The sequence below is a fragment of the Petromyzon marinus genome, chromosome 53 (genome assembly GCF_048934315.1).
Source record: "Petromyzon marinus isolate PM22_M1 ecotype Great Lakes invasive population chromosome 53, UKy_Petmar_22M1.pri1.0, whole genome shotgun sequence".
Lineage (NCBI taxonomy): Eukaryota > Metazoa > Chordata > Hyperoartia > Petromyzontiformes > Petromyzontidae > Petromyzon > Petromyzon marinus.
This window is the reverse complement of record NC_133719.1, coordinates 10,837,695-10,857,839: the sequence shown is the minus strand read 5'-3', so window position 1 is coordinate 10,857,839 and position 20,145 is coordinate 10,837,695. Positions and strand designations below refer to the sequence as shown.

The 20,145-nt window shown below is 51.2% G+C and overlaps 1 protein-coding gene across 1 annotated transcript; it reads right to left on the bottom strand.

The window, feature by feature from the left end:
* Window positions 1-139: 139 nt before the first annotated feature.
* Window positions 140-14,280, bottom strand: LOC116953833 (protein phosphatase 1A-like). The gene is made up of 7 exons (XM_032974083.2): window positions 14,094-14,280; window positions 4,889-5,183; window positions 3,303-4,057; window positions 2,584-2,701; window positions 1,734-1,845; window positions 646-703; window positions 140-305 (listed from the first exon to the last, which is right to left on the bottom strand). The coding sequence occupies exons 2-7, from the start codon at window positions 5,145-5,147 to the stop codon at window positions 276-278; spliced, it is 1,332 nt and encodes a 443-aa protein (XP_032829974.1). The 5' UTR covers window positions 5,148-5,183; window positions 14,094-14,280; the 3' UTR covers window positions 140-275.
* Window positions 14,281-20,145: the final 5,865 nt, after the last annotated feature.

Genomic DNA, 20,145 nt, shown 5'->3' with positions numbered 1-20,145 from the left:
GCCGATTGGGCCAGCACCACTTGTGTGAGTGTATGGGAGACGTAAAGTGAGTTGGGGAGAGTGGGGGTCGTGTGTGTGTGTGGGGGGGGGGGGGGGGTGGTGGGGGGCAGGGGGGGGGAGAGGGGACGGTGTGCGTGGGTGTTGGGGCAGTCCCCGGGGTTGACGGGACGCAGGGGCCAGCTCGTGCCGCGGCGGGTCGAGGAGTCCGGGTGCGGTGGAGAGGTAAGGTTCCGTCGTCGTCGTCGTCGTCGTCGTCGTCGTCCGTGGTAAGGCCGTTACCACGTGTCGTCCATATCCACGGGACCCTGCGGGGGAGGCACACGTGGAAACGCGGCCGTGGCGAATAAATAAATATATAATGACAACCGCAGAGACGCTCGGCGCCGGCGTGTCGGGGCGTGCAGCTCCCGCGCACAACTCCGCGGTCACGGCGACGGCGGGTCCACGCCCGGGCAACCGGGCGCGCCGCTCGCTTGCTCGCAGGAGGAGAGAGACGGACTTGGCTTACGGCGGTGATCGTCGCCAACCCCCCCCCCCAGGCCGGGAGAATTTGGCAGGACCCTCCTGAAAAAAGTCTTGAGACTCGCCGGGGCCGAGGTAAACGAAGTGCGTTGTTACGATGGGCATTACGATTGTCCTCCTTACCAGCTCCTCCTCCTTGTATGGGTTGAGCCGGTTGTACGCCACTTCTATCACTCCGCGCCTGCCAAACAAAACGCAAGCATCGGCATGAACCGGGGTGACAAGCTCACGAGCGGCCGCGAGGTCGGGTACACGCTCAGGGGTTTGAGAACAAAGCTGCAGAGCCGTATGACCCACGAAGCTACATCACAGAGCTTTATCACCACAAACGCGACGGCGTGTGTGGTGTACGTAGCGATAGTGCGCATTGGTGGGTGCACTGCACTACGAACCCGGCGACCCGAGTTCGATTTCAGCTCAAGGCCAAAATTGGTGGCGAATATCTAAACCGGTCGCGGTGGTGAGATGTTAACTACCTTGCCTGGTATGCAGGAGGTCGTGGGTTTGATGCCGACCCTGACCCCAGTATGTTTGGAATTTGCGCGTTCTTCCTGCGGTCGCGTTGATATTTCTCCGGGTCCTCCGGTTTTTCCCTCCACAATTAGGATCAGCGTCTCGCGTTAAGATAATTTGGCTGCTACAAATTTCCACGTGATAAGCCAACTTCGTTGAGCTTTCATTTGTGATGGCCAGATCGCTTCCGAAGAAGAGCTACATAGCTCAGTGGGCCTCACCTGGTAAAGTAAAAATGAGCTGAGTTCAGTTTTAGTTCAGTCCTGGGCCTCCCCTAGGTCGACTCGGGCTTAAACGAGTATCCGGTGCGGCGTGTAAGACAACAGCGCAGGGGAGCGACAGATGTGGTGGCCTGCGCATGGTGCTGGCCACACCCCCCCGTCATTCACAGATACCCGCTACCGGCACTTGACTCAGGAAGCCTAGAGGCTACACGGGGTCGGGGAGAGATTTTTGCCTTTGTTTTTGTCGGGGGGGAAATCACATTTCTCAAGAACACCGTGGCCTTAAAAAATAAGAAATCCATAACGCGCGACATTTCTGGCAATGGCCCTTCGTCAGTGCACATTCATTCACGCACGTGCACCACTGCCAAGCACAGCTCGATGACAAATTAACGCGTTTAATTGTTGTTGTTGTTGTTGCGTGACTGTGTGTGTGGGCAGGAAGGTTGCCCCCCCCACCCCCGCGCCCCTCACTTGCTGGCGAGCCCCCCGCCGGGCGGGAGGTTGGGGATCGGCTCGGTGGCCATGGTCCTCATGACGTAGAGGAGGTCGGGCATCCCCTCCATGCCGTGCTTCTCCAGGATCTCTGCTCCACAACAAACACAAAGGTCCCGCCGCCCCCCCCCACACACCGTATAGCCTTAGCAGACTGTTGAGGCAAGTGCTGATAGCGAGCACCTACGTATGTATGAACTTCTTTCACACCGTACGTAGCCGACCGTGCTAATCGGAGGTGCGGGGGAAAGACAACATACGTACATGAAGCAGTACTAAAGAAATGAGCTTTCAATCTATATACGCCGGCACCACGCCCGGCCGCCTTTGTCTCCCCGAGTGGCAATATTTACACACGGCACCAGGTAATAATTTGAGGCCGAGTCAACCTCGGGGACATACACACACACGTGCACAGATGAGCAAATGAACACACGTGCGTGCACGCTCGCACGTGTACACACGCACACAACGTACGCGCCTCGTTTGTACCGTCTCTCATTTTGTTCCGTCCCTGTCCTGCCTCGCATGGAGCCGATGGGCCTCATTTGTTCCGTCTCGCCCGTGTTCCCGTTACAAATCAGAAATAACGAAAGCGCTCTCTCAATCTTGGCGCGCGACAAAAAGAATCGATTCTCGAGCGCGCACTTCCACCGGATCGACCGAGCGAATGAATCGTCACGGACCTCCAAGTCATCGCCAATTTACATTAAAAAAACACAACCGCTTGCCGCCGCCGCCACCACTGTCCGATTCCCACCCAGCATGCCGTGCGGCTCACGCTGACCCTCCCCACCCCCCCCCCCACAACCCTCGCACGCCCCCTGACCTTCGACTTTCGCCTCCAGGTAAGCGTCGAGTTCCGCCTCGCGCTTGATGGCCTCGGGGCAGGGCTTGGGCGCGCCGGGGAACGTGACGAGCACGACGCTCATGTTGTCCCGGCTCCCCTGGTGGGGGGAGGGTCACACAACAACACACGTTCATTCAATCCTCCACATTCATTCGTTCGTTTGTTCGTCACCGCCAAATTCATTGATGCACACACACAGGCCTTCTGTCAAGTTATTGCTGGATGAAGGCCCTCCCCTACTCCGTCGGAGAACGCGACGGGCAAGACTCTCAACGACGTCTCGGGCCCTCACTTAATCCTGCGTCAACCTTCGGAAGTCCCAGCACCGGTTCAGATAATTAATCGTTACCGGTGTTGGTGGCTGTGAGCGGGAATCGCTCCCCACACCCACAGGCACAAAGACAAAAAGATCCTCAGTATAGCCTCAACAGACTGTTGGAGCAAGTGCCGTTAGCGAGTAGCACCTATGAAGGAACGGCACGGCACACAAGGGGGTGGGTGGCCAACACCACGCCCGGCCGCCTTTGTCTCCCGAGTCGACCTAGGAAAGGCCCAGGACCGGTTGAGATAATCGTCACGGGTGTTGGCCACGAGCGGCAATCGAACTCTGGTCACCAGGTTGGCAGCGCGGCGCGCTAACCACCACACCACCCCTCCCCACACGCAAACTACACGCACGCGCGAGCGCGCACGCTCACCTTGTAGAGGCACGTGTCGAGCACGTGGTTGCACACGGCCTCGAGGTCGTCGGTGAGCAGCAGGCGCGAGCGCACGAAGGCGCACAGCTCCTCGTTGCCCACCACGTCCCAGACGCCGTCGCAGGCGAGCACCACGAACTCGTCGAGGGCGCCGTCGCGCTCCAGCGCGTACACCTCGGGCTCGGGCGACACCAGCTGCTCGGTGGGGCCCTTGCCATCGACGCACTTGTAGTCGAAGTCGCCGAGCGCACGCGACACGGCCAGCGAGCCGTTGACGCGCTGGATCATGACGCTGCCGCCGGCGTTCTGGATGCGCTCCTTCTCGCGCGGGTTGCACGGCTTGTGGTCCTCGGTGGAGAGGTGGACGCGCCCTCCCCGGCTCAGCACGCCGCGCGAGTCGCCGCAGTTGATGAAGTAGAGGCGGCGCGGCGACGACAGGAGCGCCACGGCCGTGGAGCCGCTGCGGTCCGTGCCGCTGCGCAGCTCCGAGAAGGCGCGCATGCGCTCGTCGATCTGCAGGAAGCCCGTGCGGATTCCCGTCTTCACGCTCGACACGGACAGCTCGTCCGACGGGGCGGGGTCGGACGCGGGGGCGAGGTCCGGGCCCGCCGGAGATTTTGTCTTCGTCTCCGCGTTGTTCCCCACCAGCTCGTTCTCGCCGTCCTCCTCGTCGTCGTCGTCGTCGTCCTCCTCGTTCTTCCGGTTGTCCGTCTGCGGTTTCTTGCCTCCCGGGCCGGTGACTTCCACAGAGTCGCCTGTGGGCGCGAAAAAAGGGAAGGCCGGAGTGAGAGAGGTGCGAGTGAGGCCAGTGGCTTTTCATCTGCGTGGTTCCCCCCCCACCACCCCCGCCCCCCGTAAATGTGTCACTGGTCTACTGTATGACAATGAAAAGGAAGAGGGGTAGGAGATAGTCAGCAGTGGGTCACGATTAATTAATTGAATTGTGGCCGGCTACCAGGAGAAGCAAGAATGATTGTTACCGTCGACGTCATCAACCGTCGGCGGTCGGTTATCGATTAATTAATCAAATCGCAGGAGGTACAGTACCAGCAATAGTAAACACGCCTCCACGCACGGTTAATTCATTAATCTGATCGCGGGAGGAGGCTGAGCGTGGCCAGGCGTAAACGACTCTTCTACGCGCAAGCGGGCGACCGGCCATTCGCTCGCGATCAATGAAACAACAAAGACAAAGATCCCCCATTATAGCCTGTAACAGACTGTTGGGGCAAGTGCTGTTAGTGAGTAGCACCTATGAAGGCCGTCAAGACACACGAGGGGGTGGGTGGCCAGCCCCACGCCCGACCGCTTTTGCCCCCCAAGCGGCGATGTTTACACACCGCACCAGGTTCTCGTTTGAGGCTGAGTCGACCTAGGAGAGGCCCAGAACCGATTCAGATAAAAGTCATTGGTGTTGGCTGCAAGCGGGATTCAAACGCGGGTCACCGGGCTCGTCGCGCAGCGCGCTAACCGCTACACCGCCGCTCCTCACACCGAGTTGACACCAACAACAACAACAACACGCCACGCACACACACGCCACGCACACGCACGCACACACACGAACAGCAACGGCCGGCCGTCACCTCTGAAGTCGGCGTTGCAGGTGATGTGGTCGAGCAGGTGCTGTGAGCAGTAGGTGGCGACGCGCGAGCCCGCGTGCCCGTCGTAGACGGCGAAGAAGGACCAGTGGTCGAGGCCGTACGGCAGGCCCACGGTGGCCGTGTGCGCGTCCTCCATCTCCACGCGCCAGCCCTGCATGCTGCTCAGCGCGTACTTGAGCCCGTTGCCCGCGCCGCGGTCCGTGTGCTTCTCCATCTTGGGCTTGTCCAGGAAGGCGCCCATCGCGCCGGTGCGCGGAGCTGCGCGGCCACTCGGCCGCTGTGGAAAGTTAAAATCGTCGTTGTCACCGTCGCTATTGTTCCCGTCGTAGTCGTCGTTCACTGCACGCCGTGCGTACTCATTATTATTCCTGCGTGGGTTGTCGCGTTCGCACGGGTCTCTCTCTCTCTCTCCGTCGCGTTTTGCGGCCGTGCCGCGCGCTGTTCGCCATGATCAGGCATCGGCAACCAAAATACCAAGGAGCAGCCGTGTTTTTTGCCAACTCAATATTTAAAGTGCCGCGGCGGCACGTCAATACCAGACGGCGGTGCTTTAGCAAAGTAACGTCACGAAGCGGCAGTTCCTCAACGAGCCACCGCACGATGCGGCTCCGTGGCCGCAGGTTTGACGCCGACCCCTGGACTACGGCGTAGCACTACCACCCCACCCGTACCGCCGCGGCGAGTGAGACGTCCGTCACATGCCGCATCATAGTCAAACCCGCACTTTTAATTCTCACAGACGGGATTTTTTTTTTTATCCAAACCGGAGTTCAGAACCAAATTTAAGGGGAGGGTATTTTGTATACGCTCATTGGTGAGCAGGTTGATGCAACCCAAAATAAACTAACTCGAGATCATGATTTTGGTTGTGAAAGCCCACGTGGAACCTGGTTTGAAACCACAATTGTAACCAGCGGTTCCAGCCTCCGCGTTCTCACCTCAGAGGCACGCGAGGGGTAAAGCATTTTAAACCTGCATTTCCACAGCACTGCCAACGCAGAGCCACTCGTTTCATTCCGTATGTAAAAAAAAAACGGAAAGAAACGAGTTTGTAAACTTAGATAATGATTTAAAAGTTCATAGCTCCAGTGGCTTCGTAATGTGTATATGTTGAACTTCTTTGGCACCGCACGAAAGACAACCGTTGTAATCGGAGGTACTGCGAAGGACAAGCTAAACACAAAAAAAACAGATATTCTTGGTTCTTTCAGTAAAGTCACGTAGAAGGGACATGATAAAATAATAAAAATACGACAATAAACAAAAAAACAGGTCTAAAAAAATTCGTTTTAGCAATCTGAATGATGATTTAACAGTGCCACAGCTCCCAGCGGCTTCCTCATATCGGAAGGAAGAGCGTTCCAGATGGCCGCAGAAGCGGCGGATCTGAAAACGCCGCGCGTGTGACGGCGCGTGGTTCCAAAGCGGCTTGAGGTTTTCAGGAGGGCACCATTGTCAACCTCCACCATCAACCCTCAGCCAATTTAGAACAGGCAGCGACAGGCATTGGGTTTGTCATTGGCGCCAGCGTTTTGTTCCGTTAAGAGTCAATCGCTCGCCTTTCTCGCCTACAAACAGCCTACTGCACCTCCTCCGGTTACCGTATTCCTCAGATAATAAGACGCAATTTTTCCACCCCGCATTTTTTTTTCGTCGTGAGAATATTATTGTGTTATTTTATTTGATCAATTTATTATTTTATTCTCATTCTACATGACTTTACCGAAAGAACGAAAGAAGATTTTTTTAAATTAAAGTTGGGGGTGCATCCTGTTATCCAGGCCACAAACGTAGCGCCGTTTAGCATTGAACCGGGGTCGTCTCGTGTTGTAAAGCTCTTGCAAATAACATCTGGTCATATAACGGCATTGGTTGAACAAGCCTGACTCGACGAGCTCCTGATGGGGAAAAAAGTGGTCCAGGGTTTGCTTGCTGAAACATATTTCCGCTTGATGATATTGGGTCTGGAAATCCAATAGGCTGGTGGGTTAAAAAAAATTCACATACATATATGGTGGCAAAGAAAGAGAGTTATGCGTATATATCCTCTTACTTATAATGCAGTAGATGAGTGTGTGTATGTCTACAGTAGTGCTGTGGTTAGCGCGCTGTCCTATGAACCTGGCGATCCGAGTTTGATTCCCGCTCACGGCCAACACCGGTGACGATTATCTGAACCGGTCCTGGGCCTCCCCTAGGTCGACTCGGCCTCAAATGAGTACCTGGTGAGGTGTGTAAACTTCGCCGCCGAGGAGACAAAGGCGGCCGGGCGTGGTGCTGGCCACCAACCTCCTCGTGCGCCGTGTCGGCCTTCATGGGTGCTCGCTAACAACACTTGCCCCGACAATCTTTTAAAGGCTATACGGGGAATATTTGTCTCTGTTTGTATCACCAGATCGCATAACATTACTGAGAACCAGGAAGGTTTGAGGTGCGTCTTATTCTTCGTCGGGGTCTTAAGATCCAGAGAACACGGTAGTGGTGGACCGTTGGTTTTGTAACCCACCGGCTGCTGAAAGGGTAAGGCTTTACCATCGGGTCAACAAATCAATTATTACATTACCGTCATTACTTGTCGGTGGAGTGGCACCGCGGTTAAGGCACTTGTCAGACGGTTGAGAGCTCAACTTCAGGTCGAGGTGGGGCGGGTGGTGGGGTTAAACTCAGCCCCTTCATTCCTCTGACGTCAAAGAAAGCAGTGGGGGTACTGTCCAACAGTGAGCGTCCAATGTGGACACAGGCCCTCGACACAGGAACGTGGAATTTGCACCACTGGCCGACGGCAGTAAGAAGTAGATGCCACCCCACCGCGGCTACGTAATAGCTCGGTGGAGGCCTTACCCGGTAAAATAAAAAAATAGTTTGTTTCTAGCCTTAGTTTTAGTTAACAATTTTTTTATGTAAAAATACTATAGGTTATTAGGAAGCCACTGGAGCTATGCACTTTTAAATTATCTAGATTGAAACTCATTTCTGTGGAACTGCTTTTTGCGTTTAGTTTGTTGTTCTTCTACACGCACCTCCGATTAGCCACGGTTGACTATGTGAGGCGTGCGAAAGAAGTTCTATATACACGTCTGAGCGAGAAGAAACTTTCTCTTGGTTTTATGAGCTCGGTTCCTTGTGTACGTTACAACAGTCGTACTTTTGATTCTGTCACGAGCAGAAATGGACAACAACATGATGTCGCTGACGCTAGCGTTACCATCAAGAGGTTAGAGTATGTCAGGAGGTCGAAATTAAACCTTCGTTCACCAGAGTCCCTATGGAGTAAGAACTCGGACCATAGCGTTAGTTGTGTTAGCTTCATAAACGTAGTTTCAAATGTGTGCCAAAGATTATAAAAACGAAACTATTTTTATTTCACCAGGTAAGGCCCACTGAGCTATATAGCTGTTTGTCAGAAGCGACCTGGCTATCACAAATGATAGCTCAACGAAGTGGCTTAGCATCACGTGAAAATATATAGCAGCCAAATACTCTGAACACGTGATGTTGATTCTAAATGGTGGGAAAAACCAGAAGACCCACGGGAAGAACATGCAAACTCCAAAAATACGGCAAGCGTCAGGGTCGGGATCGAACCCACGACCTCCTGCATACCAGGCGAGGTAGTTAACATCTCGCCACCTTGGCGCCCCACCAAAACCAGCCCGGCCACACCCAAAATAAGGGTGACCACATCACAGCAACATGACATTCCACCCGCTGGCTCCCATTCCAATCCCAGGTAAATCGTCAAGGTGGCTAAGAGATGTTAACTACCTCACCTGGTGTACAGGAGGTCGTGGGTTCGATCCCAGCCCGGACGCCTGCTGCTGCTGTATATATGGAGTTTGCGTGGATAATATTTTCTCCGGGTCCCCCGGTTTTTCTCTCCAAATTTAGAATCAAACACGCGTTTAGATCATTTTTTTCTGCTATAAATTTCCACATGGTTTGTTTACCTTTCCTATACTTTGCACGCCTATCCTGTTTTTTGTTTGTTGTAGTAACGGTCTGACCTGCCCCTACTGACAATTTGTGAAAAAGAGTTTTATAGCTCATCGGATTCTTCCAGAAAAAATATTCTGATTCTATCTTCAGGAACCTGCACGGACTCGCCCTTGCCGACCCCCCTTGTCTCGAATCTACTCCCGTCCACACACTTGCCCCCAACCTCTATCCTCTCATCTCACTCCAATCCCCTCCTCCATGCACTCTTTGCACGAGCAAACCAAGGTTTTCGATTGACACCCCCCAGTGAACCTTCACTCAGTGGCTGGTCGCTCATTCTCCTGTAGCCCCCCAATAGCGTGCAACTCCCTTCTCCCAGTCAACCTCGCTGCTAACGTCCTGTGCCTGTTAAAGTCCAGGCTCAAGACCTTCCCCCCCCCCCCGGTTCCTATCTTTGTCAATGACTGTCTCTCGACAAAATGAATATTCCCACTGCTTCCCACGTCTTCTTGACATGCAGTCGGACGTCGACGCTATGTAAACCTACGTTGTATCGTTACTGTTTTTAGTGACGTACGTGTGCGTCATTGGAACGTAATCGGAAGAGCCTTTTTTTTTAATTGAAAAACGTTATCGGTGCCGAGGCTCCCACAAGGCCATGCGGGAGGGCGCATGGCAGTTTGGCGCCAGCTATCATAGAATGGCGGTTGTGTCGCTACGGTTCCTTGCGGTGAGTGCAATGTATTTTTAAAAAACAACGGCGCACCACGTTCGTACGACACCTGAAATAAGTTACCAGGGTGAGGAGTCGGGAGACATGGACCGAGGATGGGGGGCATAACGACTCTGAAATAGACGGAAGCCGGAATCGGAGGGAGTGGAAATACAAATTGCTCGTTTAAGTCACCACTTATGTTTTTACTTTCTTTACGTCAGCTGCATTGCAGTTACATCCCTTCCCGCTTACTTAAAAAAAGTCATCTTATCCCATATCGGTGAGACCCCCTTGTATAGTTTGGGGCAGCGGGCCACATTTCCCATCTTTATATCCCCCTGCTTTTCATAACCGTCACAACGTCACGTATCGGGCCCGCGTATTGTCTCAACAAAAAAATAATAAAACGGCGACAATACGACTCTCCAAGTAATATTAATGCCGAAACCTGCTCAAGTGTTCTGAGATTCGGCGGTGAACGGGAACACCCACCACCCCCCTGCAACTTGCAGACGTCCAGAACGGGGGGGATGGTGAAGATCCAGTGCTAGTCACCACTGGCTCTTAACATGTTCGCACTGGATCTTGACATGACTTGGATGTACGTATGTTGAACTTCTTTCGCACCGTACGTAGGCAACCGTACTGTAATTGTATGTGCGGGGGGGGGGGGGGACAAGCTAAACACAAAAAGCAGTAAAGAAATTAGTTTTCAACTTAGATGATTTAAAAGTGCATAGCTCCAGTGGCTCGCTAATATTGTAAAGAAGAGTGTTCAAGACGGCCATACGTATGGTGAACTACTTTCGCACCATACATACCCAACCGTGCTAATCGGAGATTTGACCGTACATACGTTAACACGGCTTAACCATACGGATAAGCAGTGCAAGTCGGCACTGGCTCTTATTAACATCAATGACAATTAAATTGGTACCACATTGCTCATGCACAACGTACACAAGCTCCTTGATCGTGCGCCTTCACACGGTTCGACTCGTCGCCACCCTCCGTGGCCGTCGCCCCAAGGGGCAACCGCCAACACCTCCAAACCCTACCGACCCCTCGCCCGCAACTTGAAACCAACACAAATTCAGTACGAGTAGAATCACGGCCCTTTTATAAAATCCACTGCTGGATGAAGGCCTACCCACGCCGAGTCGGTCATGAGTGTTGTTTGACTGTACATCATGTTTAACCTACCCCACAATTCCCACACTTCCGCTCTACATTCCCAACTCCACTGGCTCCCTGTCTGATATCGCCGTCTGTTTAAATGTCTCACTAGCCCCATAAATCCCTCCATGGTCTCGCCCCACCTTATCTTGCTTCTCGCGCATCTCACTACCATGTCCCATCCCCATAGTTGTCAACCCATACGGTATACCCCGTAATCTTCTTGTACAGGGCAATTTAGTTTTCACGTCCGTACGGCGTACAGCCGTTTAAATACGTGTTTCTCCCTTGTGATGGGCCTTTATAGGATGAACGTTGAGATTTATAAGGGGCACAGGGTGACCAATAAGGTCTGAATGTGGTCTGTAGTAAGGTAGCGCACTGATAAAGGGTTGACAGGTATGGCATCCCGTCCTCCACGCTCGCAGTCTCCACTTTCCCTCAGTGTGCCTCCTTCCCCCTGCACCCTGTCATGCTTTCCTTCCTTTTCCCTTCTTGCTCCCCTTCACCGGAACAAACTTCCACTGCGTATGAAACGAGCCTCTTCACTCACCTGCTTCGTCTCCCCCCTTAAAATATCTCTTCTCATGAGCCCATCCAACTCCTGCCACTCCCAGCCCCCCATCCCCCAGCCGACCCTTACCCCCCAACCCCTATCACTACCCCTGTCATTACCCCCATCACTACCCCTATCACTACCCTTATCATTATCCTTACCACCAACCCTATCACTACCCCTGTCACTACCCGTCTCATTACTCCTATCACTACCCCCATCACTACCCCTATCATTACCCCTATCATTACCCCTGTCACTGCCCCTGTCATTACCCCCCCCCCCATCACGACCCCATCACCACGACTGCCCCTATCACTACCACTTTCACTACCACTGTCATTACCCCCATCACTACCCTTATCACTAACCGTATCACTAACCGTATCACTACCCCTGTCACTACCCCTGTCACTACCCCTGTCACTACCCCTGTCACTACCCCTGTCACTAACCCTGTCACTACCCCTGTCACTACCCCTGTCACTACCCCTGTCACTACCCATGTCACTACCCCTGTAACTAACCCCTATCACAACCCCAACCCCTCATTACCCACTCCCACCTGTCCTCCTCTCACCATAACGACACCGCCACACTGAGTAACCCCACTCTTTATTTTAACCACTACCATCCTACGTAAAATTTCATAATTATTGTAAGGTGCCTTAGACGAAGGCGCTCCACAAATCTACACGCGATAAAGACATCGCCGGTAAATGCGGATGGGTGAAAATCTGTGTGGGCAAATGTTGGAAGCAGAGTACAGCGAGATAGTTTTTTTTCCCACGCTGTCTTCTGCTGCCAACAAAAAAGCCCTATCGGGCGTGGTGATGGCCCACCCACGCTGCTCATCTTCCGACATCTGACAATCAGGCAGGCGCATTCTGGGCCACAAGTGTAGCGGGGACGGCGGGGGGGGAGATGTCAGTGCAGTTACAAACAATAAAACCGACGTGCGGTGTCACTGCGGCGCCAAGTAACGTCGCGTGCGGACTTAGCTTTGAAATCGCGCGTAACCTCTCACTAAAGCGCCGTCAGAACTCTCTCTCGTGTGTCGGTGCGACATAGCGTGGCGCATTCGCCGACGAAGAACCTACGGACAGATGCCCGTGCCCGCTATCTCGCGTCCCCCTCGGACGGAGGCGACAGAACCTTCACCCCCTCTCCGTGCTCCGTCTTACTCCTGCGTGGGGTTTTTCACGCTTTGCCACGGTGACCTCTCTCCGTTGCGTTTTTCGTGGCTGCGCCGCGCGCCGTTCGCCACAACGGTCCGACGTTTACCTCGCTTCCCCGGGAGCCACCTTCAGTTATTGCACGGCGACTTGCCCGAAAGTGCCTGGGAGCTTATATCGGGGCAAGCTGGAACTGAAGAGGCGAAACGTCGGACATCGTGCAGGAACAACAAGACGTGGTGCAACCCGAAAAACTGTCGGGCAGCGAAACGTGCGTTGTGTCTTTACTTAATCTGGCCTCAGTGTGCTGTGAAGATGTGCTATTGTCCGACACGTCGCGTGAGACTCAACCGAGATACGTGCAACTCGCGGGAGATGCGTGAGACCTGCGGGAGATGCGTGAGATTCACGGGAGATGCATGAGATTCACGGGAGATGCGTAAGACTCAACGGAGATGCGTGAGATTCACGGGGGATGCGTGAGACTCGTGGGAGATGCGTGAGACTCAACGGAGATGCGTGAGACTCACGGGAGATGCGTGAGATTCACGGGAGATGCGTAAGACTCAACGGAGATGCGTGAGATTCACGGAGATGCGTGAGACTCACGGGAGATGCGTGAGACTCACGGGAGATGCGTGAGACTCACGGGGGATGCGTGAGATTCACGGAGATGCGTGAGACAACGGAGACGCATGAGACTCAACGGAGATGCGTGAGACTCACGGGAGATGCGTGAGATTCACGGAGATGCGTGAGACTCAACGGAGATGCGCGAGACTCACGGGAGATGCGTGAGACTCGTGGGAGATGCGTGAGACTTGCGGGAGATGCGTGAGACTCGTGGGAGATGCGTGAGACTCAACGGAGATGCGTGAGACTCGTGGGAGATGCGTGAGACTCGTGGGAGATGCGTGAGATTCAACGGAGATGCGTGAGACTCACGGGAGATGCGTGAGACTCGTGGGAGATGCGTGAGACTCACGGGAGATGCGTGAGACTCACGGGAGATGCGTGAGACTCAACGGAGATGCGTGAAATTCACGGAGATGCGTGAGATTCACGGAGATGCGTGAGACTCGCGGGAGATGCGTGAGACTTGCGGGAGATGCGTGAGACTCGTGGGGGATGCGTGAGACTCAACGGAGATGCGTGAGACTCGTGGGAGATGCGTGAGACTCAACAGAGATGCGTGAGACTCACGGGAGATGCGTGAGACTCGTGGGAGATGCGTGAGACTCACGGGAGATGCGTGAGACTCACGGGAGATGCGTGAGACTCACGGGAGATGCGTGAGACTCGTGGGAGATGCGTGAGACTCGTGGGAGATGCGTGAGACTCGTGGGAGATGCGTGAGACTCGTGGGAGACGCGTGGGACTCGCACGACACGCGTTTGACACACGAGACACGCGCCGCGGCTACACAAAACTCCCGCGACTCAGACACCGAAGCCTACGCTCTTTCCTAGCGCCCCCCACCGCGGGGCCGCGCGCCGTCTCCGCCAGCCCGCGGCGCCTAGAGGGGGGGGGGGAGATGGGCCTATGGGAAGAGCGGAGCGCGGGAAGCCGTCAACCGCGGCCGTTCGCCTCCTCCCGCGGCTCGGCTGTCCGCGTCGCCGCTGCTCTCACCTGACAAAAGACGAGGGGAGATTTTTTTATCTGCGGGGTCGAGGCCTCCTCCTCCTCCTCGCGGGGAGGCGCAGGGCGAGGCCGCGCCGCTCAGACCCCCCGCTTCCTCTGGCAGGGCCCCGCGGTGACGTCACCCAGCTAGACTCTCCTTGCATGTGGGATCGCCAGTGTCAGATTTTTGGCAATGACGTCACTGCGTCGACTTAATAGTGATGACGTCATTAAACAGAGTTTTAATTATGATGGCGTCATTACTCCTACTCTATTATTCAGACGTCATCATATCGACTTTTTATTACGATGCCGTCATAAAATCGTCATCGCGTCGGCTGTTTATTGTTATGGCGTCATTTCATCGACGTTTTATTGCGGTGATGACGTAATTACATCGACGTTTATCTAATGATGTCGTCATTACATCGAAACATTTTTATTGTGATGACGTTTTTACAGGGACCCTTCCGACGATGACGTCAGCTTTTCAGTTTATTAGGAACTAGCTGTACTACCCGGCTTCGCCCGGGAGTTGGATTCACCACGCCTGGCCGCCTTTGTCCCCCCAGTGGCGATGTTCACACACCACACCAGTTACTCGTTTGAGGCTGAGTAGACCTAGGGGAGGCCCAGGACCGGTTAAAATAATCGTCACCGGTGGTGGCCGTGAGCGGGAATCAAACTCGGGTCGCGGGGTTCGTAGCGCGGCGCGCTAACCACTACACTACAATGCGTTACGCTTCCACACACACAGATTACACACACACAGATTACGCACACACACACAGATTACACACACACAGATTACACACACACAGATTACACACACACAGATTACACACACAGATTACACACACACAGAGTACACACACACAGGTTACACACACAGACAGATTACACACACACAGCGCGCTAACCACTACACTACACTGCGTTACGCTTCCACACACACAGATTACACACACACAGATTGCACACACACAGATTACACACACAGATTACACACACACACACAGATTACACACACACAGATTACACACACACATATTACACACAGACAGATTACACACACGCACAGATTACACACAGCGCGCTAACCACTACACTACACTGCGTTACGCTTCCACATGCGCGGGTCACGTGACATATGTGACGTCACAGCTCACTTGCTGTGCAAAATATAAATGCATTATTGAGCTCCCCTCCCCCCCCAAAAAAAAATAAAAGTGTATTTTTATACTTTTTGCATGGTGTACAGTCTGGAAAGTACCCACATGGTAAATTTCCAGTTTGTTGCATGTCGGGAAACACGCTAAATATTTCGGCAGATATTCACAACTTCGCCTTGACTCGGGTGCATCCTCAACAAACAAACACATGAACAAAGAACATATCAAAGTGACTACGCGCAACAGAAAAATCCAGGAAAAATCAGCAAAGTCTTCCAGAAAAAACACTGTATATCAACGCTGTGTGCAAAAATCCCAGTGGGATGCAAGTCAAATAATAACAACCATAGACATTGACTTAAAGCTTTCGTCACTGCAGGAATTCATATTTTTGGGTCTTTCAGTAAAGCCACGTAGATAGAAAATTTAATAAAAACTTGTGATATGACTATTTGTCCTGCCTCAGCAGCTCTCCCGCTATATGTTTTCACCTGATGACGATTGCTTGTGTTGCGATCGAAACTTTTTGATATTTTTTTTCTATCTACGTGGCTTTACCGAAAGACTCAAAGAATAACCACAAGACAATTTAGATTCAAGTTATCAGGCTAACTCTGTACTACAACAAACAAACATGGCAAAACCAAAACGTTTTCGAAATCAACAAAATAAAGCTATAAAAACAATGAAATAGTGTTCATAGGAATTGTGATTCAAATTTAACATAACATGTACGACCAAACTTTGCAGCCATAGCTGGCAACATGAGTCACTCCACAACAGCAGGAGTATCAGTAGCAGAATATTTTTTTCAATGCACCTTTAAAGACCAGCACACTATAATCAAAACACAAGATCATACTTTGCAGCGGTCATCCAGAGTGATGCATTTGATTTCGGTCCACTCTGCATAGCAGTGGCAGCTAGGGGTGTACAGCTCCTCAAGAACAGTTTTCAGTGAAGATCTCACAGGTAAATTTTAATTTAAAGCTTTCGTGACTGCAGGGATTCATATTCTTGGTTCTTTCGGTATACTATGTTTTATTTTTATTATTTTATTATTTCCCTTCTACGTGACTTTACCGAAAGAACCAAGAATATATCTCACAGGTAGTGATCCAAGTTGCAGTTTACTGGCGATAGCATTACAGACCCTGGGGGCATCAACGGCAAAGGCCCTTCCTCCAGTATTTTGTGCCATCATAAAGTTGTTGGCTTGTTTTTGTTGGGTTTAGATCGCGTTCAAATAACTGCGTCGTTAAAACCCGCCGCCGCCACCCGACAGGGCCAATACATAAAGGTCGCGTCACGTAAACTAAATTCGTGACTAGCTTAGCACTCGCCGGTTGCGTGTTGCAGAGTAAACCCACGACAACAATTGAACAATTCGAGTAGCCGTGACGTTTCGTCGCCGGTGATTACAACGACGACAACGACGACGAGCAGCATCATCATCATCGTGAGGCGGACAGCCAGAGAACGACGAGCATCATCTTCATCATCATCGTGAGGCGGACAGCCGGAGAACGACAACGAGCATCATCATCGTCACCATCGTGAGGCGGACAGCCAGAGAACGACAACGAGCATCATCATCATCATCATCGTGAGGCGGACAGCCAGAGAGTTGTGGACAAATCCTCTTTGCTGTCTCGGGAATTAAATAGACACGGAAGGGCTGGGATAACTGCGATGTCGCCACTTGCGAGGCGATCGGGTGGCCAGACGGGGGTGGTGTGTGATGGGGTTAATGTATCTACACACAAATAACAATGTTACGTGGATGTCCGGTAAAGGTTGGGTTATAATAATAATACAAATTCGGTCGCGAAAGCCTACGTGTTAAACTGTTGCGTGTGTGTTGGGTTAGATCGCGTAAATGTAAATGCGTCGTTTAAACCCGCCACTAATTGGCCACTCATTTTTGGCTGTGTCGGCTGGTGGAGGGTTTAACGATTAATTTTCTATTTACGCGATCTAACACCAAAACAATTAAACCCTTCATTGGGTTTATGTAATTTGTGTGCGTTGACGTCATTTTACAAATCCTGCTTCGAATATTTATATTTGCGATGGCATGGCCGAGGATGGGAATGTCAATTACATCACTGGTTTAATAATTACAGGGACTCCTCTACTTACGAATATTCGACCTACGAGAGTCGGTGGTGCCATCTACATCTGCAGAACGTGAAGAACCAGTGGCATCTACATCTGCAGAACGTGAAGAACCAGTGGCATCTACATCTGACGAACGTGAAGAACCAGTGGCATCTACATCTGTAGAACGTGAATAACCAGTGGCATCTACATCTGCCGAACGTGAAGAACCAGTGGCATCTACATCTGTAGAACGTGAAGAACCAGTGGCATCTACATCTGCAGAACACGAAGAACCAGTGGCATCTACATCTGCAGAACACGAAGAACCAGTGGCATCTACATCTGCAGAACATTAAGAACCAGTGGCATCTACATCTGCAGAACGTGAAGAACCAGTGGCATCTACATCTGCAGAACGTGAATAACCAGTGGCATCTACATCTGCAGAACACGAAGAACCAGTGGCATCTACATCTGCAGAACATTAAGAACCAGTGGCATCTACATCTGCAGAACGTGAAGAACCAGTGGCATCTCCATCTGCAGATCACGAAGAACCAGTGGCATCTACATCTGCCGAACGTGAAGAACCAGTGGCATCTACATCTGCCGAACGTGAAGAACCAGTGGAATCTATATCTGCAGAACATCAAGAACCGGTGGCATCTACATCTGCAGAACATGAAGAATCAGTGGCATCTACATCTGCCGAACGTGAAGAACCAGTGGCATCTACATCTGCAGAACATTAAGAACCAGTGGCATCTACATCTGCAGAACGTGAAGAACCAGTAGCATCTACATCTGCAGAACGTGAATAACAAGTGGCATCTACATCTGACGAACGTGAAGAATCAGTGGCATCTACATCTGCAGAACACGAAGAACCAGTGACATCTACATCTGCAGAACGTGAAGAATCAGTGGCATCTACATCGACAGAACACTAAGAACCAGTGGCATCTATATCTGCAGAACATTAAGAACCAGTGGCATCTACATCTGCAGAACGTGAAGAATCAGTGGCATCTACATCGACAGAACACGAAGAACCAGTGGCATCTATATCTGCAGAACATTAAGAACCAGTGGCATCTGCAGAAGATTCTAGAACTTGTAAAGTCATGCCCCGTGTTTAGTGTACACGCCGTACAACATGTTTGGAGTCGACAGGAGTAAAGCTGGACTTACGAACAAATTGACTTACAAACAGACCTCTGGAACCTAACTCGTTCGTAAGTAGAGGATTCCCTATATAGCTAGCTATTCAAATAAAAAAAACACGTGTTTTTTATTGTTACCAGGAGCCATGGTGTAAACAAGTGCACTCTCCAACTCTTATCGTCCATTCTTGTCTCTACCGGGCGTCTCTCCCTATGCATGTACCACGAAGAAGGGCCATTGCCTGAAACGTCACTTGTTTTACAGGGTGGCCCAAAAGTCTGGACGCATAAGATTATTATATCAATTTCAACAAATCCACTCGGGCTCTTTAATCTTCCATAATACAGGGGGGGTTTTTGGTGGGTTAGATCGCGTAAATATATAAATGTGTTGTTAAAACCCACCACCACCCGACACAGCCAATTAGTAAGGTTTGTCACGTAAACAGAACGTGCCAATTCGTCACTAGTACAGCACTAACCGGTTGTGTGTTGAAGAGTGAACCCACAACGTTTACAATCTGAGTACGACGTTTCTTCAGTAATTACAACTAGCTTCATCAGGCGACAGCCAGATTTGTGAAGTCAACGTGTTTCGTTCCTTAAATAGAGGGGCAGATGTGTTGACGTCACTTCCGTGCTATTCTTGCGCGAAGTGGGGAGGGGTTTAATGAATGTATATTTATATGGTAAGCAACACACATTATGCATGTGCATTGTGGGAGCCCTTTGTTCTTGTACTGCCTGTCGATTGTGTGAACTCAAATAGCCGTAGCAACGGTAATCCCTATTAAGTATGGTGACCTGTATAGGCATGCATTTAAACAATGTATTGTTTGATGATTCGCTTCCAAGCAGCACTAAGTCTGTAGCTTTTTAGTCTATTTTAATAAATGTTAAAACTGACTTCTCACTGACGTTAACGTATGATGCATAAATTGTCTTTTTTTTCTCTTTCAGAAAGTATTTTGTTAACAAGGCGATTCAGGTACACAACACAGAGGATGTGAAGGGGCGTTGACACCAGCATATGCACACTTTACAGATTACAGTGCAGCATGAATGATCGATTTAAAAGAATTAAAATTACAGCTGTGTAATCTGTGAACATTCATCAATTGTGGTTTGTATCAATTCATTGGGTGTTCTTGGTCGAATTTTGTAAACGATTGATATGAGGTGACCCCACAGGAAGAAGAAAATTTGATGTTATTAATGAATAAAGAATAAACTATTGTTTCAATGCTAGTGTTAAAATAAATAATGTAAAATTCGATTTAAAGCTTTCGTGACTGCAAGGATTCATCTTCTTTGGTTCTTTCGGTAAAGTCTACGTGACTTTACCGAAAGAACCAAAGAAGATAAATAATATATCCATGTGTATCCTGACTTTTGGACCACCCTGTATAATAACCCTATGTATCCTGACTTTTGGGCCACCCTGTATAATAACCCTATGCATCCTGACTTTTGGACCACCCTGTATAATAACCCTCTGTATTCTGACTTTCGGGCCACCCTGTATAATAACCCGATGTGTCCTGGCCAGCCACGCAGTGTTGGTGATGACGCACGTGTTACCGGCAAAACGTCTTGCCAACTCGAATTGTAAATGTTGTCGTG

Coding starts and splice junctions, on each gene's coding strand:
- LOC116953833 (XM_032974083.2), bottom strand. CDS start 5,147: ATGGGCGCCTTCCTGGACAAGCCCAAGATGGAGAAGCACACGGACCGC. Junction 4,058..4,888: donor CTGCAACGCCGACTTCAGAG/GTGACGGCCGGC, acceptor TCGCGCCCACAG/GCGACTCTGTGGAAGTCACC. Junction 704..1,733: donor GGCGGGGGGCTCGCCAGCAA/GTGAGGGGCGCG, acceptor TTTGTTTGGCAG/GCGCGGAGTGATAGAAGTGG.